Source organism: Pongo abelii, chromosome 4 (assembly GCF_028885655.2).
Source record: "Pongo abelii isolate AG06213 chromosome 4, NHGRI_mPonAbe1-v2.0_pri, whole genome shotgun sequence".
Classification (NCBI taxonomy): Eukaryota; Metazoa; Chordata; class Mammalia; order Primates; family Hominidae; genus Pongo; species Pongo abelii.
The window spans coordinates 155475488-155502946 of NC_071989.2; the positions used below are offsets into that span (position 1 = coordinate 155475488).

Below are 27459 nucleotides of genomic sequence, written 5' to 3' on the forward strand. Positions count from 1 at the left end.
TGTGTATCATGGGATATGTATCTGCGCCGTCTGTAGAATGGCACAGAATAGTACTGAAAACCACCAATACCCTAAGAGTGGTGTGAGGAGGGATGAGTCAGACCGGGAGCAGCATTTCCTGACTGCCCACTCACAGGCACATTGCCAGAAGGTTTTATTTATTCTCTAGGTTCTAGTCTTCAGATTCATAAGAACAGATAATATTAATTTTTATAAGAATTACAGTGATTAACTACAAGACTGTACTCTCCAGGGACTGTGTTTTATTTACCCTTGTTTACCAGCATCTAATACTCTGCCTGGCATAAAGTCAAGACCTAATAAATGTTTGTTGAGGGAATGAGTAATAAAGTTATGTAATATTTTGTATTTATTAGATCAGTTCCTATTGGAGAATCATGCCCTCCTGGGTCACGGAGAAGCTGGCACTCAGATTGTGTTATGGGATACTTTTAGAACCAAGGTTCTTTGCCTCATTAGCAAACCCACTTCCTGGTATATTTTTTAGGGGTGTATAGAGACAAAAATTCAGTAAACAAGAATTTATTGAGCTCTATTATTTGAACACTATCAGAGGGAACTGGGGATGGCTCATTGAACAAGCAGGCCAAATCCTTGTTCTCATAGAGCTTACATTCTTATAAGTTAAGCAACAAAATAAGTAAATGCGTAACATGAATGGGTGATAAAAGCTATGAAAAATCAGGGAAAGGAGAATGAGTTTGATGGAGGAATACTATATAGTATCCCCTGGGGATTGAATTCTCCAGGGCCTAGAATCAATTTAATGAGAATTTTAAGTGACATTATTAAATTACATTAAACACTTCCTTTATTAAATTACATTGATAACTTTTCAAAGATTTCAACTGCACCCAAATTATAAAGTTCTTGGGAAACTATTTTCTACTTTATGTTTAGAATTCTGTTCAATGAGTGGCTGGTGGGATAAAAGGATGGCAACAATGATCAAGAAAATAAACTTCTAGAGAAAACAAGGAAGGAATTATAATAGCCAACGTATTTTGGGTACTTTCCCTATGCTGGTCAAAACTTTATGTTCATTATCCCAGTTTACCATCAAATGATTTATGTGCAATAGGATTATTCTTATCTCCTTTTTATGGCAAACAAGGCATGGTAAGATTCTGTAAGTTGCTCAATGTCACTTAGCTAGTAGGTAGAAAAATCCAGGATTGAACCCAGGTGGTCTGATCTAGGGCCAAATTATCCCCTTGTAGGATTAAGTAAACTGCCTCCAGAATCCAAGTTTTCTAACTGCTAAGATACACAGCTTCTTTTAAAAGTATAATGAAGTAGGAGGGCTTAAGTATTTGAGATTATTGATTTTTTTAAACAAAACTGCAACCCCCACCATGAAAAGATACAGTATTCCACAACGATCTTTCTATTCCTTGAATACTACATTGAATTTATTCCAGCCTTTGTCCAGTCCTCTGTGCTTGCAGGTCCCTCTGCCTGGAATGCTCCCCACTGGGCTGTTCGAGTTGCTGACCCTTTCCCATCAGTCAAGCCTCAGCTCAAATGCACCTCTTCAGAGATGCCTTCCCTGTCTGCCCAATTCCTGGTAGTCCATCACCCCTCGGTCACTATCATGATTTACCCTGTTTTTATGTTATTCCCAGCCCTTATCACTATGTTAAAAGTTACTTATGTTCCCCATGGCTATTTGCCCCTACTAATATGCAAGTGCCATGAGGTGGGTGGCAGTACTCATTGTAATTGGTTCAGAGCCTGACCTCTGCCTGTACATCACAGAGGCTTCAAAAACACTGAAGAAATGAATGCTTTCCCTTGGGTCTGAAGACCCAGATAGATCCTGGGGGGCTCTACTTCTGTGCAGGATCATGCATCTGCCCACATTCTGTGCAGAATTAGAGTACAAGATGGGAAAAGAGAGATCTGCAACTGGGGCCTGAGAAATACTTACCAGTAAGCACCCAAATGAGCCACAACTGCTCAGAAACCTACCACGGAGACCATCTATGAAGCCTACTTGCAGGAGGACCAATTTGGAGGCAATTTCTGCAGTTAAGTATATGCAAGTTCATCATTTCAATTTTATCTGAATCTCCTTGTTCATGTCTTGTTTTTAGTTCCCACCTTGATTTGGATCTAATGCTTGCCATGATTAATCAACCACTTCCTCCCACCAGAATGTAAGAAGAGAGCAGAGATCCATCTGTCTTTTACAGTGCTGTATACTCAGTGTCTAGAAGCATGCTGAACACATAGTAGGTGCTCAAGTAATACTTAATAAAGGGACCAACAAATGGCCCAACACTAAATTTCCTCTGTAGACAAAGACAGGTGGAAGAGCAGAATGAAACATTTATTGAGTCTCTTCTAAGCCCCAGGCACTGTTTTAGATGCTTTCACATATCTTATTTCATTTGTTGACCCTGTTAAGTGGAAAGCTTTGAGAGCCTCACTTATAAAAAGCTAAAATTCATGGAGTGAAGATGCCTTTCTTCTTCCATGCCATAAAATCAGGTCTTGCTGGGCAAGTGGGTTTTTAAATGAACATTGGATATCACTGGAAGCCTCAAACTCTAATCAGTTTGGTGAGGTCTATGCTATGACCTGATAATGTTGTTTCAAATAATAATTATTCAAATAAATAATTTTGTATGATACCCTAGCATATCTGAGGATCAACAGAGAATTGTAATGAGAGCTTTGGCCACTGCCTCACCTATAGGATCACTTCCATTTATCATCTCAGCTCTAATTTATCTGAATCAAAGTTTAAAACACAATTTCCAAACAGAAGACTAGAAATACTGCAAATAAAGTGAATTTGGAGGAGGCTGTTCCCAGCAGGTACAAAAAGCTTAGCCTAGGTCAGTTAGACAGGGACAAATGCAAGCTGGCACAGGGTCATGCTTGAGATTGGACTGGAGAAATTGTAGGAGAACAAGTTCATAATAAATGACTGTCCCAAATCCCCAGCCCCGAGCTCAAAACACTGAGGCTTGGCTCTTTACTTAGTGATGCTTCAGGCGCTCAGTGTGAGCAAACATGTAACATATACCCTGGCCCTGAATGACCTTGTTAGGTACTCAGTGTGAGGAAGGTAGCACTTATGAGAACATTCTTGAAGGCTTAATAACAGCCAAGAGTCTTTTCAGCTCATTCTGTGTGTAAATAGGGCCAATTTCAAAGAAAGATGAGTTTCCTTTTAAAAAAAAAAAAAACTGTAAAATAATAGTGCCATTACACATGCCTCCCTCAGCCATTTAAAAATACCTTGAGGCTAGTTCTCTCCTGAGGGCTTATCAAGACACATGTCTGCCAAGTGAAAGGTAGTCGATTCTTTATAGTGTATCCTTGAGGTGTTTTCCCCTCTTCACAGAGTTCCTACTCAGCACATTGTTCTAAGGTATTCCCAGGAATGTCAGAAACAGTCAAACCACTTTGCATGTAAGTACAGAGGCCAAAACACCACTCTGGAGTCCACAGGCTGGTTCAGTCCTGGTAGTTTGCACTAATTCTCTGTGTGGTTTTGGGTAGCTCACCCAAGGGTTTTGGGTTAACCGCTCTGCAAGATGGTGGGCAGGATCTAAAAAGGGCTTCCATGTCACTTCCAACTCTGGCTGTCTGACTCGATGAGGACTGCCAAGGGCCAGTGGGTGCCCTCCTCTCCTCACAGGCTGCAGCAGCCATCTAGAAAATAGCTCTGTTCACAGGCAAGGGAGAAAATTGACATTGTTCCTTTGCTTCTGAGTTCACCTGTAAGACCCTTCCTTTAGCAGTTCTGCAGCTATGCTCTCTCCAACTGAGACTTAGAGAATTGGGCATTATAAACAGCATATCTAATCCCCTTTTCTCCACCATCATTGTTCCCTGGTGCTAAGTCTAGAGTTTCCATACCCTGAACTAGACATGGAAGGAGGGAAGAGACTACGCAAAGTTCAGCGGTGCCATTTTTTTTTTTTAACTTTGTCATCCTAGGACAAAGTTTCTTGAAGCATTACACTTAGAGTTTTTCCCTTAGAAGGCACTGGGGTACTTCTTGAAGATGGTGATTCTTGGGCTCAGCTCAGGATCTAATGATTCAGAGCTTTAGGGGGGCTGTAAATCCCCAGATCTTCATTTTCTTTATTTTTATTATTTGCTTTTTATTCATTTGTTTAACCCTTTTCTACCATAGCTTCATGGTGTCTAACACCTCAGTGACAAAGCTTTGTTAATGACAGTGTAATGCCCAACCTTGTTTTTACTAACGCTATTTTTAGACTCTCCCTTTCCTTTAATCACCTAGCCTTGTTTCCACCTGAATTGACTGACCCTCCCTTAGCTAAGAGAGCCAGACAGACTCCATCTTGGCTCTTTCACTGGCAGCCCCTTCCTCAAGGATTTAACTTGTGCAAACTGACTCCCAGCACACCCAAGAATGCAATTAACTGATAAGATACTGTGGCGAGCTATATCCGCAGTTCCCAGGAATTCGTCCGATTGATAACTCCCAAATCCCCGCGTCTATCACTTTGTAATAGTCTTAAAGCCCCTGCACCTGGAACTGTTTACTTTCCTGTAACCATTTATCCTTTTAACTTTTTGCCTACTTTACTTCTGTAAAATTGTTTTAACTAGAACCCCCCTCCCCTTTCTAAACCAAAGTATAAAAGAAAATCTAGCCCCTTCTTTGGGGCCGAGAGAACTTTGAGCATTAGCCGTCTCTTGGCCGCCGGCTAAATAAGCGGACTCTTAATCAATCTCCAAGTGTGGCGTTTTCTCTAACTCGCTCAGGTACAACAACAGTGTAGGGGACTGCTTTGAGAGCTTCTAATTAAAAGTGCCATAGGACTACCCAGATTTTTGTTTACTGAGTACAAATCTGCATTTTAAGCCAAATACTGTAGATAATTCTTATTTATGGTAGCTAACATTTGGAAACTACTGTCCTAGAAAAAGGGAGACAAAAACTTTTAGCCTTTTGCTGCTACTAACCGTGATGATTATTCATTCATCCAACAAAGATTTATCATTCACTACTATATGCCAGGTACAATAATGAGCAAAAACACAAAGTACCTGTTCTCACGGAGCTAGCAGTCTAGCAAGAGAAAGAAATGATAAACAAATACATAATATGTCAAGTAGTAAGAAAATCTAGGCAGTGAGATGAAGGGTGAGTGATGGGAGGTGTGCTTTTCAGACAAAGTAGGCAGGAAGGCCTGTATGTAGGATGATTGTGCAAAGACACAAAAGAAGTGAGGAAAAGAACCATGCGGCTGAGGGAAGAGCATTCCAGACGGAGGGAGCCACAAGCAGAAAGGCCCTGGAGAGGGGATGTACGTGGTCTGTTTGAAGAACAGCAAGGAGTCCAGTGTGGCTGGAGTGAGGTGAGTGAAGAAGAGAGTTAGAGGAGATCAGGGGCTAATATCTTGTAGCTTGTTTGCATTATTTCTAGGCTGCAGAATACTATACAGTCTGGATTGTGGAACAATGATTTGCGGTGATAATATATTATACACCTGTTCTTAGTCTTTTGTCCTTATTTATGCTGTAACTCCCTGTTCCTGGCTGAACTCCTGAAGACAACCTAAAATAGGTCTTTTGCTTGAGAATTGGGGCAAAGAATAAGAAAGCTTTGGGAGGGAGGTGCTATGGACTAAATTGTGTCCCCCTGCAAAGTCATAGTTTGAAGCCCCAACCCCCAATGTGACTGCATTTAATAATAGGGCCATTAAGGAGGTAATTACAGTTAAATGAGGTTATTAGGGGTGGGACCTTAATCTAGCAGGACTGGTGGTGTTTTTGCAAGAAGAGAAATGCAGAGAAAAGACCACATGAGGACTCAGTTGAGAAGGCGGTCATCAGCAGGCCAAGGAGAGAGGCTCTAGAAGAAACCAGCCTGCTGGGACCTGGATCTGATACTTTCAGCCTCCAGAACTGTGAGGAAATAAACTACTGTTGTTTAAGCCACCCAGGCTCAGGCATTTTGTTATGGCAGCCTTAGCAAACTAATACAGGAGGGTAGGACCAGGAGGTCTTTATTTAATTATTCACCCATTTACTTCCTCAGACTTTGCTGCATGCCCAGTATGTGCAAGGCACTGTGCTGCTTCTTTGCATGCATTATTTTATTTAATCTCACAGCAATACTGAGGTAAGCTTTATGACCATCACCTTAGAGATAAAGAAACAGAGGCTTACTTAGGGGCAGTCAGTTGGCCAGGGAACATGTTGGAGCTTTTATTGAAATGCAGGACTATAACAGTAAAGCCTGTGTTTTCTCTCCATCTCAGAAGCGGGAGAACAGAGGTGTGGAGCCAGCCTACCTGGGTCCAAATCCCACCTCTCCTGCTTGCTAACTATGTGACTTTGGGCAACTTACTTATCTTTCTGGGCCTTGGTGTCTGCATCTGTAAAATGGGGACAACAAATGCTTTCCCTTAACTAGACTGTAATTAGCACTAAGTGAGCTAATACATTAAAACATTAGAATAGGGCTAGCCACCTAAATGCTTATTACCACCCTGAAGTCATAGGGCCCTGCTTGAAGGAATTTGAAATCTTTAGGCTGTACAGAGTATGAAAACCCTTGTCATTCTCATGTAGAGTTTTCATGTGGAGAGGGCCTCAGGTTTCTTATTTGGTAGTTCTAAGAAATAGATTTCAGTGCAATTTAAAGACTTAGGCATACTTGGCATTGTCCAGAAGTAGAATGGCCAGGTTTGAGAGGGAGCAATCTCTCTGTTGCTATCTGGTCAGGAATGTTGTGAGGGGGTTCAGGGCACCTGTGAAGGGCTGGCATAGATGAAGTCAGAAGTCTTCTCTTGCATAGAAATTTTATAATTCTTTCTAATGGGATGGGAATAGGTGTGCTACAGGACTGGGGCAGCTCTGCTTTCCTTGCACAATATATTTTCTTTCTTTCTTTTTTGTTTAAAAATTGAATTGTGTTGCCTTTAGGCAGGGCTTGAACTCACAAATTCATAACAGCCAGTATCATGCTTTTTTTTTTTTTTTAGCTTCTGCAGGATTTTACATTTGGGGTTCTGACTCACATGCTTAAGCATCCTGTCATCTGGGTTGTAGGACAATGAAAAGATTATTAGTTAAGGTAGACGTGGCATCCTAACCTTGGCTTGTAAGACTGACTGTTGGTCAACTCCCCTGCGAAGGCTGCCTTGCTGTTTCTATAGGAATATACGCAGCAGAGCATATGCACAATTCTAGATGGAGGCTTTGACGCAGCAGCTATATCTTGCTGAATAAACATGATATGAAAACATTCTTAGTGGTTCTGTCCTAAGTCTGCTTTCCTTTTCTTCCAAACATCATGCTTTTGCAAGTGGTCTGCCTGGAAGAGCAAATTCACTCCTATGCCTGGAATGTTTACTGCTACTTCCAAACAGAACAGAGTGTGTTTCTGCCACTGCTTATTGAGAATAAAAAATTCTTTGTCTGAATGTCAAGACAATAAACAGGTTTCCATGTTTATAAAGCAGTTCTATTCAGATACAGTCACAGATAGACATTCAGGAATTTGAGGGCATGTCTAGAGCCATTTACAACTCTACATAATGTAACAGTAAGGACTGTTTCTAGTGACCACTTATCTCTGTTTTGTGTGTCCCACCCCTTAAAATACTTTCATGTACTGCATAATGACATTTTGGTCAATAATCAACCACATATATGACGGTGATTCCATAAGATTTTCAAATTGTATTTTTACTGAATCTTTTCTATGTTTAAGTATGGAAATACTTACCATTGTGTTACAATTGCCCACAGAATTCAGGACCGTAACATGCTGTACAGGTTTGTAGCCTAGGAGCAATAGGCTATACCATATAGCCTGGGTGTGTAGTAGGCTCTATGATCTAGGTTTGTGCAAGCACAGTCTGTGTTTCCCCAGTGATGAAAGTGCCTAACATGCATTTCTCAGAACATATTTCCATCATTAAGCGATGCATGACTGCGTGCTAATCTGCTCTTAGCTCTTCTAACGTATTCTCCTCACAGCAGTCCCAAAAATCTTTTCATGCTGCAAATATGATATATATATATTTTTAAATGTATATCCCTCAATAATTTACAGTTGCTCTCTGGGTTAAGATGAAACTTTGTAATTTATGTTACAGAGACACACAGGGTCACATCACTTGATAGCGTCATCTCCCTTGTACCCCATCTTGGTCTCTGTGCTCTGGCTACAATGGCTTTCCCTCAGAATCTTGCTTTCACCATGACTCTCTGGGGACTGGGCCTTGCAAATATACTCTCCTTTGCCTAAAATATCCTCTTTCTCATTCTTCCTAGTTAAGTTTGACTCATCCTTCGGCTATCAGCTCAAGTGACACTTCTTTAGGGAAACTCTCCTGATCTTCCTGTGCATAACAAAGCCTCGTTAGATCTTGTCCTAATGTCATATCCTCTCCATTGCTGCATTTGTCACAGTTTACATTAATTTCTTAAATTAATTTATTTGCCTTCCATAAGAGCAGGAACCATATCTATTTTTACTACCTGTGAACCCATCGCCCAGCTGATATCTGACACAAAATAGAGATGTTCTTTATGTGTGTGTTTGTATTTTTTGAATAAATGAATAAATAAATGAATAATTGCTCTTAGAAGGCAGTTCACAGAATACTGAATTTGCTCCTAAAATTTCCCAAAAATTGACATTCTCGTGTATCAACGATAAGATCCAGAGTAGGCTTTCATACATATCTTCAAAATCATACGTTTCTTTGCCTCCTGTTTGCTTTTTCTACTAACTGTGCTTTTGCAGACACTTGTGAAGATAAAGGCCTTGGCCCTCTCAGCCCATCTTTTCTCTCAGCTCAATCTGCCAGTAAGGAAACAATGACTCAGAAAACTAATGAGCCAGTCTCTCTAATGATGACAATGATTTCACTGCTGGTGATTTTTCTATTAGATTTATAAAATTGAGTCAAAATGAAGGAATTGCCTTGGGGCACAAGAACCAAAGACAAAACTAGATCCAGAAACACAAATCAAAAGAGCACTGATCAGTGTATGTTACAGGCAAACAGCAGTCAAGGTGATGTAGGTTGAAAGAGTCAAAGAATGAAAACAGGAGCCTCTTTTGCTAGGAACAAGCAAAGTGGGAGGAACCCCAGATTTGCAACTGAAGATGCTTGATGTCATGCTGGTAAGACCTAGCAAAGATACTGTCAGTGTAAGTACAGGTGCCATCTATCAGGTGGCTACCAGGCACATTGCTTTCAATGTCTTGATTCTTACAATGAAACATGAAAAGGAAGCAGTATTACTTCTATTTTAAAGTTGAAAAAAAACACACTCAGAGGATAAATAACTTCAAGTCATAATTGGAACTCTAGTTTATCTGATTCCAAAGTGAAAGTCATTTTCAACTAAATATTTCATCTCACTAGTCCTCCCTCACTATTTTCACCTGTAAAATGTGGATAGTACCATGCAGACTTAGGATAATCATCCTCCTGTGATAACACAGGGAGAATGCCTGGTGCTCAGTTGGTTTTTATTAAACTTGAGTCTCCGTCCTCCCTCTGCTAAGTTCCTTATGGATTATACTAGAAATTCCTGAAAATGAGTTACCACTCCCAGCTTCTGATTTAATATGAGAAGATTTAAGATGGGGACATACTTCCCAAAGCACATATCACTTAATCTGACACCAACACTACCAAGTTTCATTATATTGTCATTTGACTCTGAGGCATAGCAGGATTAGCCAATTTCTCAAGGGACATCACGTGTGAAGAGGACTGGAATCTAGATGACTCTGAACTGCAGGCCCAGTGTTCTTCCTATCACCACGTTGTATCAAAACACACAAGCATAGAGAGGGATAGGGAGAGATTTGTTAAAGGACACAAAATTACAGCTGGATAGGAGGGATAAGTTCCAGTGTTCTATACCACTATATGATGACTATAGTTAACAATAATATCTTAGTTACAAATATCTGGGAGGAGAATATTAAACATTTTTAACACAAAGAAAGGATAAGTGTTTGAGATGATGAATATGCTAGTTACCCTAATCTGGTCACTGTTCATGGTAGGTATCAAAACTTCACTACATACCCCATGAATATGTATAATTATTTGTCAATTAAAAAAAAATTTCTTGAACTCCACCCCCCAGAATGTACACAGGCCAAGACTTGATTTCTGGGGCCTCTACTAATACAAAGAGTATTAATAATAGCTAATTTTTATTAAGCTTTTAATTTGCACTGGGTAATACACTATATACTTGGTATGAATGATCACATTTACTCACTAAAGCAATTGTCTGATATATGCAAAATTTCCCCCCTGTTTTTATAGATGATAAAATTAAAGGCCAGGAAATAAAATGACTTTCTGTGTATTAGGTAGATGTTTTAGCCAATACCTGAATATAAACTCTTGAAGCAAATTCACAGCTACCTTGAAGCAAATAAGTGCTCAACATAGTTTCACTGAACTCTTAGGTGGATGACAGTGACCTTGATTCTTCCCATGGCAGCCACTTTTCTGCCAGATATCGAAGCCTTCACCAAAAGTAACCTCTTTTCAGCTGCAGATTTACTGTCATTTTAGAGAGATTTTCTCCCAGAGCTCTTCCCTTGAGCTTTTAGTATATTTCTCTACCCTGGCCATTGTTGAGTTCTTACCTCTGACTGTACATAAGATTCACTTGGGGAAGCTAAAAACTGAGATGCCTGGGGCCCAGTTCCAGGGGATTTAATTCAACAGGGCTGTGGTAGAGATAGCCCCGTGTATTTGCCAAGGTGATTCTCACGCATAGCCAGGGTTAAAAAATACTGTTAGAGTTGTGTGCATACGCCTTTTTCCCTCCTGCTAGACTGTACCTTAAAGTACAGATGAGTGTATTTTATCTTTTAATTACCCATGTGCTAAGAACAATGCCTGAAATGTTGTAGGCAGTCTTATAGGGCAGTAAAGAGCCTGGACTCTGGAGTCAGGCAGTATGGGTGCACACCCTGATCTATCACATTTTGGCTGGGTGGTTTTCGATAGGTTACTCAGCCTTTCTGTGTCTTATCTGCTCACCTGTAAAATGGGGAAAATGAATAGTACTTATCTCATAATATTTTGAGAGATAGTAACTGTAAAGTACTTAGCACAGGCTCTGGCAAGTAATGAGCCCTACATTATGCTAGGGCTCATACAATAAATGCTAGCATTGTAGGTAAGCAAAACATTTAATGGTCTATCCTTGGTTATTGCTGTGGTGAATGCAGTGGGAAATATGAAAGAAGAATATGATGCTCCATTCATTGAATATTCACAAGCATTATGCTAGGTGTTTTACAACACTTTTTTTTCACTCTCATAACAATACTTTGATATATTTTCATTAGAGAAGAAAATACACCAGTTGAGTAATGGAAGGTCATCCAGCAGGTAATTGCGAGTGCTGAGATTGGAACTCAGGTTTGTCTAGTTTTGAAACCCATTTCCCCCACTTTATTACTAAGACTTAATATAAACATTCACTCATACATTCGTGCTTTCAATCCACAAATATTTATTATATGCTTAATATGTGGGAGAAACTGTTCTGCCTACTGGAGATATAGAAATGTACAAAACAGAGAAAGCCTCTGCTTTCATGTCACTTACATTCTATAGTGGGAAAGGACAGGCAAAAAACAAGTAAATGGATGTATAACAGGTCAGGTAAAAATAAAGGCTGTGAAGGAAAAATAAATAGGGTAAAAGTAACTGGGGGTGAGAGGAGAGGCACAGACAGAGATAAATTGATGTTGAGAGAAAGGGAGTGAGCATGTGTGTGATATTTACATAGGAAGGCCAGGAAAGGATTCGCTGGTGAAGAAACATTTGAATGATGGATGTGATAAGACGCAATTGGATTCCTGATATTTTTAGGAGGTGAAGCCCAAAGGATTTACCATAGAACTGTAAGAATGATATGAGAGAAAGAAGGAAATTGAGGATGGCTCCAATGTTTTTGGCTTGAGTCTCTAGGAGAACAGAGTTCCCTCTTATTTCCTAGGCTGGAGAAGAATACTGCACAAACAGGGTTATTTTTAGGAGGGAAATCAACAGGTCTGTTTTGAGATCTCTACTATGCATCTGATTGGAAAGGTTGGCTAGGAAGTTGGATGTACAAGTCTGCATTTTAGGTGAGAGATTGGAGTTGGATATAGAAATTAAATCAATGATATATAAGCCCATAGGAGTGGATGAGATCACTTATGAGCAAGTATATGTTAAGGAGAAGACTGATTCCTGGGCTTCAATATTTAGTTTAGGAAGATGATAAGGAACCGGCAGGGAGTCTGAGACTGCAAGGGAGAGGGAAACAGAGAGAAAGAGTGGGTCTTGAGGCCAAGACAAGAAACTCCTTCAGGAAGGACGGAGCAATCATCTGTCAGTGTTGCTGAGGGCCGCAGTGGGAAGAGGCCTGGAAAGGCATGACTGGACTCTGCAATGTGGTGGTCATTGGTGACTCTCACAAGAGCAATTTTGGTGGCATGATAGAAAGTGCAAATCAGAGGAGAGGTGGCGACAGTGAGTGTGGATGACACTTTCAAGGCATTTTTCTGAAAAGAGGAGCAGGTGATGGGGCAGCAGGTGAAGGAAGATACAGGCTCATGAGATCGGTGTTTAAAATGAGATGATTTATAGCATGTGTGTGGACTGCAAAACGTGATCCTGTAGAGAGAAAAACCTTGGTGCTGACAGAGTAGGAACAAGTGCAGGAGTGATGTGCTTGAGTAAGAGAGAGGGGAGATGACCCAGCTTAAAGTGGAGGCTTGGCCTTAGATGAAAGCAGGGATAATTCATGCATTGTACATAAAATTCAAAAAATATGTTTCAGACATAAAGCAATATTAAACAATGTAAGGTTTTTGTCTTACTTAATTCTCACAATAACTCCTTGAGTTGAGCATTACTATTTCCATGTTACAGACAAATGCCATGTGCACTTGGAAAAGACTTTAAATGTAGGTGTGCATTTATAAGATGAGAATGATGGATGAGAAAATGAGTAGTGAGGGAAAGCTGTGGGTGGAGGTGCATTTGACGTGGGCTGTGAAGAGTGGGTTGGTTCTAAATATGTGAAAGGGACTGAGAAGAGAATTTCAAACACATGAAAAATAAGAATCCATAAATATGAAAAAGGTACAAAATATAGTAGTAATGAACCCATTCTTAGCATGTACCCTGGAACCAGACTGCATGGGTTCTAATCCTAGCCCTTGCATTTAACAGCTGTGTGAACTTAGACTACTTAACTTCTCTGTGACTTGGTTTTCTCATGAATAAAATGAGGATAACAGTGTTGACCTTATAGAATTGTTAGGGATAAACACACACACACACACACACACACACACACACATGCATCTATACCTACATTGATATACACATGGTGAAATTGTGCCTAGCAAATAGTATGCGTCCTATGTTTTACTTATTCTTGTATTATTATTATTTATAATATAACAAAGAATTAGAAAAATATGATGTTATTTTTCCCTCTGCGTGTGTGTGTAGATTTCCAGCAAACATGCTTCCAGGTGTCACTGGAAGATACTTGCTTTAAGATATGTCCTCCTCTTGAAGGAGCATTGTTGATAGAATATGGGTCAGTTTGTTTATTCACTCTCCCCACTCTCCCATTGAGTCCTTCATTTAAGAAGGATTTCTTGAGCATCTACTCAGAGTCAAGCTCTGCACTAAACCAGGATGCCAAGACTGAAGATGAGTAGGGCAGAATTCCTGTGCCCAAGTTGCTGCTGGCCACTCAGGAGACAGACATGTAAATAGACTGTTTCAATGTAATCTGAAGGCTGTTCTCCTACTCAGAAGCAAATGTGCAGTGTGATATAAAGATTAAGAGTACCGATTTTGGATTCAGAGAGTTTGGACTTGAGTCTTGGATCTACCACTTCACTAGCTGTGGTTCTGAATAGGTTGCGTCTGAGTCAGTTTCCTCATCTATAACATGGAGACAATGGCGTTTAATAAGAGAGACTGTTGTGAGGAGCGAATGAGATGGCACAGGCACAGCTCTTAGCACACAGCCAGTGGTCCACAGGATTCGTGGTACTGAAGCTGCTTCTTATTTCTTCTTTCCACTCTCCTTGTGGTTTGTGTGACTCATAATAACAACTTCATTTTTGGAGTTGTTGAAGACATCTTCCTAGAAAGACTTGACTCAAGCTGAGTTTTCAAGCATGGGTAGAGGTTAGCAGCATGGAAATGAGAGAAAGACAATTTTGGGAAAGGAAGAAGCACGTGGCAAGTCACAGTACCCTTGTCCCTTTAGGAAAAGAAAGTGTCCCTACTGATTTGTTAGATAACAATAACAGGCCCTCCAGTGCCTGTGCCAAATTAGGTCCACCAGAAAGTATCAGGCAAGGTTCCTTATGCTTCACTGACTCTCTCATTTCTGTTTTGCTTCCTTTTTATTTTTTGAGATGGAGTCTCGTTCTATCGCCCAGGCTGGAGTGCAGTGGTGTGATCTCGGCTCACTGCAACCTCTGCCTCCCGGGTTCAAGCAATTCTCCTGCCTCAGCCTCCGGAGTAGCTGGGACTACAGGGGCCCACCACCACACCCAGCTTGAATGGCTTCTTTACAGCTATGATTGGAATTTTGTTTCTCCAATTCTGATACCACTTTTGTGGATGAATCCTCCCCTACCAAGGGGAACGAGTTATGTGCTTCCTTAATGAGGTCCACAGAGAAGGAAAGACAGTCCAATCCTCTTTGCAAAATCCTGATTATGGATCTGCACTATTTGGTTGCCCTGGCTTCTGTTTGTATTTTCTTATTTCAAGTTAAAGAAGATTACAATAAAACTAGTTCCTTAAAGTATGGTTACAGAAAGCTCCCTAAGCCACAATGATGAAAACAATTTTCATGCATGTAGGAGTGAATACTTTACAGAATATTTTTCACATATGGTTTTGGTAATTTATCCATACAACAGCCTTGGTATTTGTCATCTTTCATTCAGCAAAAATTTACTAAGCACCTATAACGTGCCTGGTGTTGTTCTGGTTCTAGAGGTACAACAGTTACATGTGGGTCCTGCTTCCAGTACAGCAAGGAGACAGAGACTAACAAAACAGTCACATTGGTTTGCTCATAATGACAAATTAGGGTAAGTGCTTCGAATTAAGAAACCCAGTTCTTTAAAAGCTGTGATCAGCTGAGCGTCAGGATGGCTTCTGAGCTTGAGCTGAGAGTTGAAGGTTGGAATTAGCAAGGCAATGGGGCAGAAGGAAAAGAAAAGCAGCCCAAAAGTCTATGGTGGAAGGGAGAATGTTGAGGAACCAAAGAAGGCCTGTGTGTCTGGGGACAAGGCAAGATGGAGTATGTTTGACCTCAAGCAGGAGAGTCAGGCGGGGCTCAGAATATGCAGGCCCCGCTTGCCACGGAAACCATAGAGAGGTTTTAAATGTGAGTGTTTGTGTTTTAGAGTGTGGGGAGGTAAGATAATCATATTTTTAAAAATTATTCTGACTGCTACATGGAGAACCAAATCTTCTCTAATGTATGAAAAAGCAGACGTGAGGGCTCAGAGTGAGGGAGGGGAGGAAAAAGGAACCAATAGTTGTGAACCACATATTGTTGATTTACCCTATATACAAATGTGTTACTATATATAAGGTGCTTAGGTAATGCCTTTGATACACTAAATACAAGTGAACGCTGGTTATTACTATTATTATTATCACCCTGCTATGTCATTTTGAATGTATTTTTTTGCAACTATCCTGTGGAGTATTGTTATCTATATTTTAAAATAAGGAAATTAAGGCTCAGAAAGGTTAAATAAGTTCTCAATATCTCTCAGTTGACATGTAACAGAGCTAACATTCAAAACCTATGGCTTTCCTGCATTAAAACACACACACACACACACACACACACACACACACACACACACACAAAAGCGATGACAAGGAGAAGTTGGGAAGACAAGCCAAGTTTTCTAATTAGGATGGTTCTATCCCCTAAGAAGCCCAGAAATTGTTGAAGCTCTTAAATTTGTTCTAGAGTTTCTCTTAAGGAGATTGTTTGGGCTATTCGTATTTATTTGACTTCCACAGAGATATTCACACACTATTCATTCTGCACTTTTTCAAATTAATAAAATGTGAAGTTCACAGCCATATTTTTTTTCTAGCATAGACTACAGGGTGACACGATTGCCAACAATATAAACACACACAAACACACACACACACAACCTCAGGTATATTCTGATAATTTTTTCCCCAGACAAACTTTAAGTAAGTGTAACTAGTTTCTGGTGGCAAAGTGATGTGTTTGAGGAAACCACTCATTGCTTAAGGTAATGTGAAAAATTAAGCAAACTTCAATATCTAAGAAAACACATGGGGCATGGGACTCAAAAACAGACGGCACCTATCATGTGCAGAGCATTACAAAGAACTTTATTCAATGGTCACATTTCATCTCAACATCCTTGTTATAGATAAAACTGGGCATAGAGCAATTAAGTGACCTGGCACTGCTTTCTTTGTACTTTGGTACATAACTTATGTCTTTTCCATTATGTCGCAGAGCCTTCTCCACGATGTTAATGTTTGGCAAATACTATTTTCCTTACCTATTGTCTTTATTAGGTTTACAAAAAATTAAATACATGCCTTTCCACCCTCCCACCCTGAAATCTGGTGATAGTGGGTGAAGCAGAAATTGTTTTGACATAAGCAAAATGAGGTTTCCATTTTAATGAAATAAATCAGTGAAATTTAATTTTCACAAACAACTTTAAAAGTTCTTGTTGTAGTGGGTTTTTTTCTATATGATATAGGATGTTTCATTTAATTAATACACAAGATAGCAACTGAGTAGACCAAGTGTTTAAATTTTCAAAGTCTAAGCAGGCAGGAGAGGACAGGAGGACCAATCAGAAATACAAAAGTCATCTAGGCAGTTTCTCTATGGCTTTAGATCTTTAGTATTTGAAAAGTTCTCCCGGAGATTTTAGTCCACGCCATTCTTTCATTCCTCTCCTCCCCTCAATGTGGATAAGGACTTACTAAGTTTTTCTCCACGAGGAAGAAAAGATTTCTCAGTGGACCATTTCCTTTTGCCACCAATAAATTTTTAAAGGGAAATGTCCAATTGTAAAAAAAAGTCTATGAGATATCAATGCCTATGAAAAATACCACCCTCAGTCTCAATTCAAGGGTGATCCCAAATGTCTACTCCATTCCCTGAAGGTATGGATAAAAAATTACCTTATGGTATAATACAAGCTTCCTTCATTATAAACACACAGCCCCCAATCTCAGGATTCTACTTGGAGGATGAAAACAAGAGTGGGTTTTCAGAACAGGCTGGTCGCCAGCTCAGTTCCAAGAGAGTGTGGCTAGACATGAGTTGGAGTCACAGCACCTCAGCATCCCCAACCCTTTTCAATCAAATACCACTAGTAGGACAATCGTTAAGCCTTAAAAATGTCCAGCCAGTTGCTTTTCTTGAAATTGTTCTTTTTCTAGGATATGTCAGATCGAAAACATAGGCACATCACATATAGAAGGTATACAACCAGCTTCTGACTATAGAAATGTTGAATTCTGCAGTGCTTAGTTGAAAGGGAATTCCCAGAATGTTTACAAGGCACACATACATGTATGCATAGCATGCTAGGTTAGAAGGCAGCAGAGAAGGTCCCCAGAAAAAAACAGGAAATGGGGAAGGTGTAGAAGGCTCAGCCTACTCTCTCTTTAAAGCATTAACTTAGGACCCCCAGAAACCACATTTCATGTAAGTGCTGAAAGTCAGCTGTGTTCTTACTGCTCTGTAACCCAAGTACAGACTCCAAGTGAACCAATCCAACAATCAACCCTCCACAGTGATGTACTAAGCTAATTCTATTTTGCTAATTGCTTTCTTGGGCATGCACCAAGTTATCAAACAGACAGTGACAAAACAAGAGCTCGGACAGATGTATGTGGCAGCACCTACTGATTTTTTTTTTCTTGACACTAGTTCCAATGACTTGTTTGCATGTTAAATGAAATAAAGAAAATTGGCAAAATATTTCTGAGTTATTTTCTAATTAGCTGTGTCAGCTTTGAGATTACCTTTGCAACATTATTCTGCTCTTCAGAAAACACTTCCCTTTCCTTGTACAAGACAGACTGATTTTAGAAGCAGATCTAAGTCTGTTGGATACAAGCTTTTGCCAGGAATGACAGTCACCTAGTAGCTACAGAAAGCAGCATCAGCAGAACCCGTGGGAAGTCAGACACCAGCCCACTTTTCCCACCCACCCAGACACTCTCCCTCTCTGGTCTGTACCTTCTGTGTGGCAGCTGGAAGAAAGGATGGTGTTCGGAGGTCTGAAGATGTAAGGCAGGTAACGAGAGAAGCATTTCATCTTCCAAATAAAAAATAAAAATCTAAATAAAAAAACAGTCTCCTGAATCCATAAGGATTCTCTCAGCCTTTTAAGCTGGCTACATCACCAATATGTTTATGTAGGTTCTTTCCCAGATTTGCAAAGCTGGGGTGCCCGAGGAATAACTGGAGATGGGTCCCATTTTGCCATCAGCGCCAGGAAGCACTGCCTTACATTTCTGCATGCAGCTCAAACTCAGAAGCCCCCAAGCAAGCCGGGATATAGCCTCTTCATTGGCTGAAGCTCCTCTGAGCAGGATTTGCTGAGTAAGTCAGTCCTGCCTGTAAACACACGCTGAAGTGCTCTGCCTGAAACCTCTACCCTCTCCCGTGTGGTGAGTTTCTCTTTTCGCAAGAGAAATCCAGCAGGATATGGGAGTAGTGAGGATAAGTGACCATCTCTTATTTAGCTGAAAGATCAGATGAAACAAAGACAGCATAGTGTTCTGCCCTGGAGAGAGATGGCTGTTAAAAGGAGCCACCCGTAATGCCATGGATCTCAGGAATATTAAAGTACAGTGCAATGAAATGGGTCTCTGTCCTTGCTTAATCTAGATTTAGTTCTATTTTTTAAAATACTAAAGCCCAAACAATAGGACCATTTATCATTTAGGTGAAGCCAAAAGCTGGATTGAGTAGTCGGTGACAGAGGGCTAACACAGATAGATTCTGTGCTCCACTACTGCCTCTTTCTTCCCCTGCCAGCCTTAACAGTGAAGCAATAACTTAGTTCTGAGCTATTCACCCTCCAAAGAGAAAGCCACAACGCAAGAATAGAGACTAAACCCAAAGGAACTGACCCTTCATCAATCCGTGTACCCTGATAGCATTAAAAAACATGGAAAAACTAAGTTGATCCAAGGATCACACAACTTTACCAAAACTCTCACTGAGATTTCAAATGAAAGAGAGAGAGAGAAAGAGAGACAGAGACAGAGACAGAGACAGATAGACTGATATTATTTAAGGACATGACCAACCACAAGATATAAGTAATTTGGGATGGGGAATTGGTTTGGTTTTGGCCCATGAAATAATAATGACTTTGGAAACCTTATCACTGGAAGGCAAGAAAGCACAGGGCTTCAGTTTGGGGTTTATAAGTTCTGTCAAAGACACTATTGTATATAATGAAGAGAAAGAGTCAAATGTCCTTCATGCTGCATTCAGAGGCATTTTCTAAATGTCCATAAAAGAAAACCAACATTACCCTGAGCAAGATTTTTAAAAATAAAATAAAAGTGTGCCTTGAAAATCTGATGGAATAATTTTTAAGCCTTTATGGGCTCTCTTCCTTACAAAAATATTTAACTCAACATTGGAGAAATGTGCTGGTCTCCCCAGGAGGGAAAAAACAAAGTCATTAGAGTGCCAGGACAGACCGTGGTCGTGTCAATCCATTCCCCCACCAGTATGCCACCTCTCTGGCTCTTGAACTATTATGACATGGTGACAAACTGCTGGCAGTGTTGGGCCATTTAGTTCTGCAATAATCATATAACCTCCTTAGACCCAGGGACTTGGCAAGGTAGGGCCATCCTAAGTAAGGTGCTGTTTAAACAATGCCTAAGTGGTCTGGTTTGTTTTTGTGGGTAATTTCAAACTCGTGACAGAAGAGTATATGCAGGAGTGTCTCCCTAAGAGATACTTCATATCTAACCTCTGGCCAGCAGTGAGGGAGTGGAAGGAGTGTGGGCTTTGGGTTCAACCTGACCCTGACAGTTTGTATCCCAGTGCATTCACTTAATGGCTGGGTAGAAAAGAACAAACTTTAACACTGCAAACCTCAGTTTCTCCTTCTATAAAATGGGAACAATAACAAGGTTTTCCTCATGTATTCTTGAAAGAAGTGAGACAATAAGCATAGAGATCTGGCACATTGCAGGCAAATGATAAACTACCAGTGTTGCTGCTGTTAGCCTTCTCTGAGCTTCTATGCCATACATCAACCTAAGAGTAGCTGAAGAGGGGATGTGCTTAAGAGGAGTGAGGCTGCAGTTAGACAGCCAGGGTTTAATCCTGCCTTTGACATTGACTTGCTGTGTGATCTTGGGCAACTTACTTAACATATTTTAGCCTCATTACAGGCCTAACAAGGATAATAATAGAGTCTTAAATGACACTGTTGAGGATACGATACGATAGTTCATATAAAGGGCTTAGCTCAGTGTCTAGCACATTGTAAGTGCTTCCTAATTTTAATTACTATTGTCTATAACAGTAGTATCAGCCCTTAATTACAGCATATTACTTTATTTACTTACCTATCTAAATAATGAAAGTACAAACTCTCGAGGGGGAGATCAACATCTAATTCATCTTTATATCCCTACTGCCTCACCTAGTGCCCACACAAAGTAGATGGTAAATATTAGGTGAGTAAGTGAATCGATGAATGGATAAATCAATATATACAGGTAAAGCTTCTGGAAGATATTTTATACTTTTTATGTGGGCGTGAACGTCCTTTACAGCACAAATGAAGTGGATTTGAGCCTATCGTAAAGCTGGAATAGAGCATTCAAACAAAGGCATTATGGAATTTATAGATAGACATGCTTCAACTTTAATTGTGTATTTCAGTCTTAAATAAATGGTAGGCACTTAGCAAATACTTTCTTTTTTTTTGTTTTGTTTTGTTTTGTTTTGTTTTGTTTGTTTTTTTCTTTTTATTATTATTATTATTATTATTATACTTTAGGCTCTATGGTACATGTGCGCAACGTGCAGGTAAGTTACATATGTATACATGTGCCATGCTGGTGCGCTGCACCCACCAACTCGTCATCTAGCATTAGGTATATCTCCCAATGCTATCCCTCCCCCCTCCCCCCACCCCACAACAGTCCCCAGAGTGTGATGTTCCCCTTCCTGTGTCCATGTGTTCTCATTGTTCAATTCCCACCTATGAGTGAGAATATGCGGTGTTTGGTTTTTTGTTCTTGCGATAGTTTACTGAGAATGATGATTTCCAATTTCATCCATGTCCCTACAAAGGACATGAACTCATCATTTTTTATGGCTGCATAGTATTCCATGGTGTATATGTGCCACATTTTCTTAATCCAGTCTATCATTGTTGGACATTTGGGTTGGTTCCAAGTCTTTGCTATTGTGAATAATGCCGCAATAAACATACGTGTGCATGTGTCTTTATAGCAGCATGATTTATAGTCCTTTGGGTATATACCCAGTAATGGGATGGCTGGGTCAAATGGAATTTCTAGTTCTAGATCCTTGAGGAATCACCACACTGACTTCCCCAAGGGTTGGACTAGTTTACAGTCCCACCAACAGTGTAAAAGTGTTCCTATTTCTCCACATCCTCTCCAGCACCTGTTGTTTCCTGACTTTTTAATGATTGCCATTCTAACTGGTGTGAGATGGTATCTCATTGTGGTTTTGATTTGCATTTCTCTGATGGCCAGTGATGGTGAGCATTTTTTCATGTGTTTTTTGGCTGCATAAATGTCTTCTTTTGAGAAGTGTCTGTTCATGTCCTTCGCCCACTTTTTGAAGGGGTTGTTTTTTTTTTCTTGTAAATTTGTTGGAGTTCATTGTAGATTCTGGATATTAGCCCTTTGTCAGATGAGTAGGTTGTGAAAATTTTCTCCCATTTTGTAGGTTGCCTGTTCACTCTGATGGTAGTTTCCTTTGCTGTGCAGAAGCTCTTTAGTTTAATTAGATCCCATTTGTCAATTTTGGCTTTTGTTGCCATTGCTTTTGGTGTTTTAGACATGAAGTCCTTGCCCATGCCTATGTCCTGAATGGTAATGCCTAGGTTTTCTTCTAGGGTTTTTATGGTTTTAGGTCTAACATTTAAGTCTTTAATCCATCTTGAATTGATTTTTGTATAAGTTGTAAGGAAGGGATCCAGTTTCAGCTTTCTACATATGGCTAGCCAGTTTTCCCAGCACCATTTATTAAATAGGGAATCCTTTCCCCATTTCTTGTTTTTCTCAGGTTTGTCAAAGATCAGATAGTTGTAGATATGTGGCATTATTTCTGAGGGCTCTGTTCTGTTCCATTGATCTATATCTCTGTTTTGGTACCAGTACCATGCTGTTTTGGTTACTGTAGCCTTGTAGTATAGTTTGAAGTCAGGTAGTGTGATGCCTCCAGCTTTGTTCTTTTGGCTTAGGATTGACTTGGCGATGCGGGCTCTTTTTTGGTTCCATATGAATTTTAAAGTAGTTTTTTCCAATTCTGTGAAGAAAGTCATTTGGTAACTTGATGGGGATGGCATTGAATCTATAAATTACCTTGGGAAGGATGGCCATTTTCATGATATTGATTCTTCCTACCCATGAGCATGGAATGTTCTTCCATTTGTTTGTATCCTCTTTTATTTCCTTGAGCAGTGGTTTGTAGTTCTCCTTGAAGAGGTCCTTCACATCCCTTGTAAGTTGGATTCCTAGGTATTTTATTCTCTTTGAAGCAATTGTGAATGGGAGTTCAATCATGATTTGGCTCTCTGTTTGTCTGTTATTGATGTATAAGAATGCTTGTGATTTTTGTACGTTGATTTTGTATCCTGAGACTTTGCTGAAGTTGCTTATCAGCTTAAGGAGATTTTGGGCTGAGACAATGGGGTTTTCTAGATATATTATCATGTCATCTGCAAACAGGGACAATTTGACTTCCTCTTTTCCTAATCGAATACCCTTGATTTCCTTCTCTTGCCTAATTGCCCTGGCCAGAACTTCCAACACTATGTTGAATAGAAGTGGTGAGAGAGGGCATCCCTGTCTTGTTCCAGTTTTCAAAGGGAATGCTTCCAGTTTTTGCCCATTCAGTATGATATTGGCTGTGGGTTTGTCATAAATAGCTCTTATTAGTTTGAGATACGTCCTATCAATACCTAATTTATTGAGAGTTTTTAGCATGAAGTGTTGTTGAATTTTGTCAAAGGCCTTTTCTGCATCTATTGAGATAATCATGTGGTTTTTGTCTTTGGTTCTGTTTATATGCTGGATTACATTTATTGATTTGCGTATATTGAACCAGCCTTGCATCCCAGGGATGAAGCCCACTTGATCATGGTGGATAAGCTTTTTGATGTGCTGCTGGATTCTGTTTGCCAGTATTTTATTGAGGATTTTTGCATCAATGTTCATCAAGGATATTGGTCTAAAATTCTGTTTTTTGGTTGTGTCTCTGCCCGGCTTTGGTATCAGGATGATCCTGGCCTCATAAAATGAGTTAGGGAGGATTCCCTCTTTTTCTATTGATTGGAATAGTTTCAGAAGGAATGGTACCAGCTCCTCCTTGTACCTCTGGTAGAATTCGGCTGCGAACCCATCTGGTCCTGGACTTTTTTTGGTTGGTAAGCTATTGATTATTGCCACAATTTCAGCTCCTGTTATTGGTCTATTCAGAGATTCAACTTCTTCCTGGTTTAGTCTTGGGAGGGTGTATGTGTTGAGGAATTTATCCATTTCTTCTAGATTTTCTAGTTTATTTGCGTAGAGGTGTTTGTAATATTCTCTGATGGAAGTTTGTATTTCTGTGGGATCAGTGGTGATATCCCCTTTATCATTTTTTATTGCATCTGTTTGATTCTTCTCTCTTTTTTTCTTTATTAATCTTGCTAGCAGTCTATCAATTTTGTTGATCCTTTCAAAAAACCAGCTCCTGGATTCATTTATTTTTTGAAGGGTTTTTTGTGTCTCTATTTCCTTTAGCTCTGCTCTGATTTTAGTTATTTCTTGCCTTCTGCTAGCTTTTGAATGTGTTTGCTCTTGCTTTTCTAGTTCTTTTAATTGTGATGTTAGGGTGTCAATTTTGGATCTTTGCTGCTTTCTCTTGTGGGCATTTAGTGCTATAAATTTCCCTCTACACACTGCTTTGAATGCATCCCAGAGATTCTGGTATGTTGTGTCTTGGTTCTCATTGGTTTCAAAGAACATCTTTATTTCTGCCTTCATTTCGTTATGTACCCAGTAGTCGTTCAGGAGCAGGTTGTTCAGTTTCCACGTAGTTGAGCGGTTTTGAGTGAGATTCTTAATCCTGAGTTCTAGCTTGATTGCACTGTGATCTGAGAGATAGTTTGTTATAATTTCTGTTCTTTTACATTTATTGAGGAGAGCTTTACTTCCAAGCATATGGTCAATTTTGGAATAGGTGTGGTGTGGTGCTGAAAAAAATGTATATTCTGTTGATTTGGGGTGGAGAGTTCTGTAGATGTCTATTAGGTCTGCTTGGTGCAGAGCTGAGTTCAATTCCTGGGTATCCTTGTTGACTTTCTGTCTCGTTGATCTGTCTAATGTTGACAGTGGGGTGTTAAAGTCTCCCATTATTAATGTGTGGGAGTCTAAGTCTCTTTGTAGGTCACTCAGGACTTGCTTTATGAATCTGGGTGCTCCTGTATTGGGTGCATATATATTTAGGATAGTTAGCTCTTCTTGTTGAATTAATTCCTTTACCATTATGTAATGGCCTTCTTTGTCTCTTTTGATCTTTGTTGGTTTAAAGTCTGTTTTATCAGAGACTAGGATTGCAACCCCTGCCTTTTTTTGTTTTCCATTTGCTTGGTAGATCTTCCTCCATCCTTTTATTCTGAGCCTATGTGTGTCTCTGCACGTGAGATGGGTTTCCTGAATACAGCACACTGATGGGTCTTGAGTCTTTATCCAATTTGCCAGTCTGTGTCTTTTAATTGGAGCATTTAGTCCATTTACATTTAAAGTTAATATTGTTATGTGTGAATCTGATCCTGTCATTATGATGTTAGCTGGTTATTTTGCTCGTTAGTTGATGCAGTCTCTTCCTAGTCTCGATGGTCTTTACATTTGGGTATGATTTTGCAGTGGCTGGTACCGGTTTTGCCTTTCCATGTTTAGCGCTTCCTTCAGGAGCTCTTTTAGGGCAGGCCTGGTGGTGACAAAATCTCTCAGCGTTTGCTTGTCTGTAAAGTATTTTATTTCTCCTTCACTTATGAAGCTTAGTTTGGCTGGATATGCAATTCTGGGTTGAAAATTCTTTTCTTTAAGAATGTTGAATATTGGCCCCCACTCTCTTCTGGCTTGTAGGGTTTCTGCCGAGAGATCCGCTGTTAGTCTGATGGGCTTCCCTTTGATGGTAACCCGACCTTTCTCTCTGGCTGCCCTTAACATTTTTTCCTTCATTTCAACTTTGGTGAATCTGACAATTATGTGTCTTGGAGTTGCTCTTCTCGAGGAGTATCTTTGTGGCGTTCTCTGTATTTCTTGAATCTGAAAGTTGGCCTGCCTTGCTAGATTGGGGAAGTTCTCCTGGATAATATCCTGCAGAGTGTTTTCCAACTTGTTTCCATTCTCCCCATCACTTTCAGGTACACCAATCAGACGTAGATTTGGTCTTTTCACATAGTCCCACATTTCTTGGAGGCTTTGCTCGTTTCTTTTTATTCTTTTTTCTCTAAACTTCCCTTCTCGCTTCATTTCATTCATTTCATCTTCCAGGGCTGATACCCTTTCTTCCATTTGATCGCATCGGCTCCTGAGGCTTCTGCATTCTTCACGTAGTTCTCGAGCCTTGGTTTTCAGCTCCATCAGCTCCTTTAAGCACTTCTCTGTATTGGTTATTCTAGTTATACATTCTTCTAAATTTTTTTCAAAGTTTTCAACTTCTTTGCCTTTGGTTTGAATATCCTCCCGTAGCTCGGAGTAATTTGATCGTCTGAAGCCTTCTTCTCTCAGCTCGTCAAAGTCATTCTCCGTCCAGCTTTGTTCCGTTGCTGGTGAGGAACTGCGTTCCTTTGGAGGAGGAGAGGTACTCTGCTTTTTAGAGTTTGCAGTTTTTCTGCTCTGTTTTTTCCCCATCTTTGTGGTTTTATCTACTTTTGGTCTTTGATGATGGTGATGTACAGATGGGTTTTTGGTGTGGATGTCCTTTCTGTTAGTTTTCCTTCTAACAGACAGGACCCTCAGCTGCAGGTCTGTTGGAGTACCTGGCCGGCCGTGTGAGGTGTCAGTCTGCCCCTGCTAGGAGGTGCCTCCCAGTTAGGCTGCTCGGGGGTCAGGGGTCAGGGACCCACTTGAGGAGGCAGTCAGCCCGTTCTCAGATCTCCAGCTGCGTGCTGGGAGAACCACTGCTCTCCTCAAAGCTGTCAGACAGGGACATTTAAGTCTGCAGAGGTTACTGCTGTCTTTTTGTTTGTCTGTGCCCTGCCCCCAGAGGTGGAGCCTACAGAGGCAGGCAGGCCTCCTTGAGCTGTGGTGGGCTCCACCCAGTTCAAGCTTCCCGGCTGCTTTGTTTACCTATGCGAGCTTGGGCAATGGTGGGCGCCCCTCCCCCAGCCTCGCTGCCGCCTTGCTGTTTGATCTCAGACTGCTGTGCTAGCAATCAGCGAGACTCCGTGGGCGTAGGACCCTCTGAGCCAGGTGCGGGCTATACTCTCCTGGGGCACCGTTTCCTAAGCCCGTCGGAAAAGCACAGTATTCGGGTGGGAGTGGCCCGATTTTCCAGGTGCCGTCTGTCACCCCTGGAAAGGGAACTCCCTGACCCCTTGCGCTTCCCGAGTGAGGCAATGCCTCGCCCCTGCTTCGGCTGGCGCACGGTGCACTCACCCACTGACCTGCGCCCACTCTCTGGCACTCCCTAGTGAGATGAACACGGTACCTCAGATGGAAATGCAGAAATCACCCGTCTTCTGCGTCGCTTGCGCTCAGCAAATACTTTCTAAGTCAATAGTAGGCACTCAGTAATTACTTCCTGAGTGAAAAAAATACTCACTGAGGATCCTGGCCATAGCTATCCTCAAAGAACTCAATAAATACAAAACAGAACAAACAAAATCTGTCTTCTCCATTAGAAGCAAAATAAACAATGGGACTAGAACTCAAGTCCCAAATAGGCCTCTCCAAACCAGCCAATACCTCTTGACCTCAATTGAAATCTAAAATGATTGATTTAGTGTAAGGCCTAGGCACCTATCTGCCCACATGCAGAATGGGCAAGAGGCAGAGAGAACAAATTTGAAATTTCTTTGGACAGGTGAATCTGCTGCAGGTAGTTTGCACTGCACCATTTGAACTGTTTCAGTGTGCTTCTTGTCTCTTT

At 40.6% G+C, this 27459-nt stretch overlaps 1 protein-coding gene across 6 annotated transcripts in view; it reads right to left on the reverse strand.

The window, feature by feature from the left end:
• Positions 1 to 27459, reverse strand: part of PPP2R2B (protein phosphatase 2 regulatory subunit Bbeta) — a 489623-nt gene that overhangs the window by 439357 nt on the left and 22807 nt on the right. Inside the window, exon 1 of one of the 6 annotated variants that reach the window (XM_063723931.1) lies at positions 18319 to 20986. The exons of 4 other annotated variants lie outside the window; for them this stretch is intronic. In XM_063723931.1, the coding sequence (XP_063580001.1) occupies positions 18319 to 18392 (74 nt within the window). In that variant the 5' untranslated portion in view covers positions 18393 to 20986. 6 annotated transcript variants of the gene reach the window in all.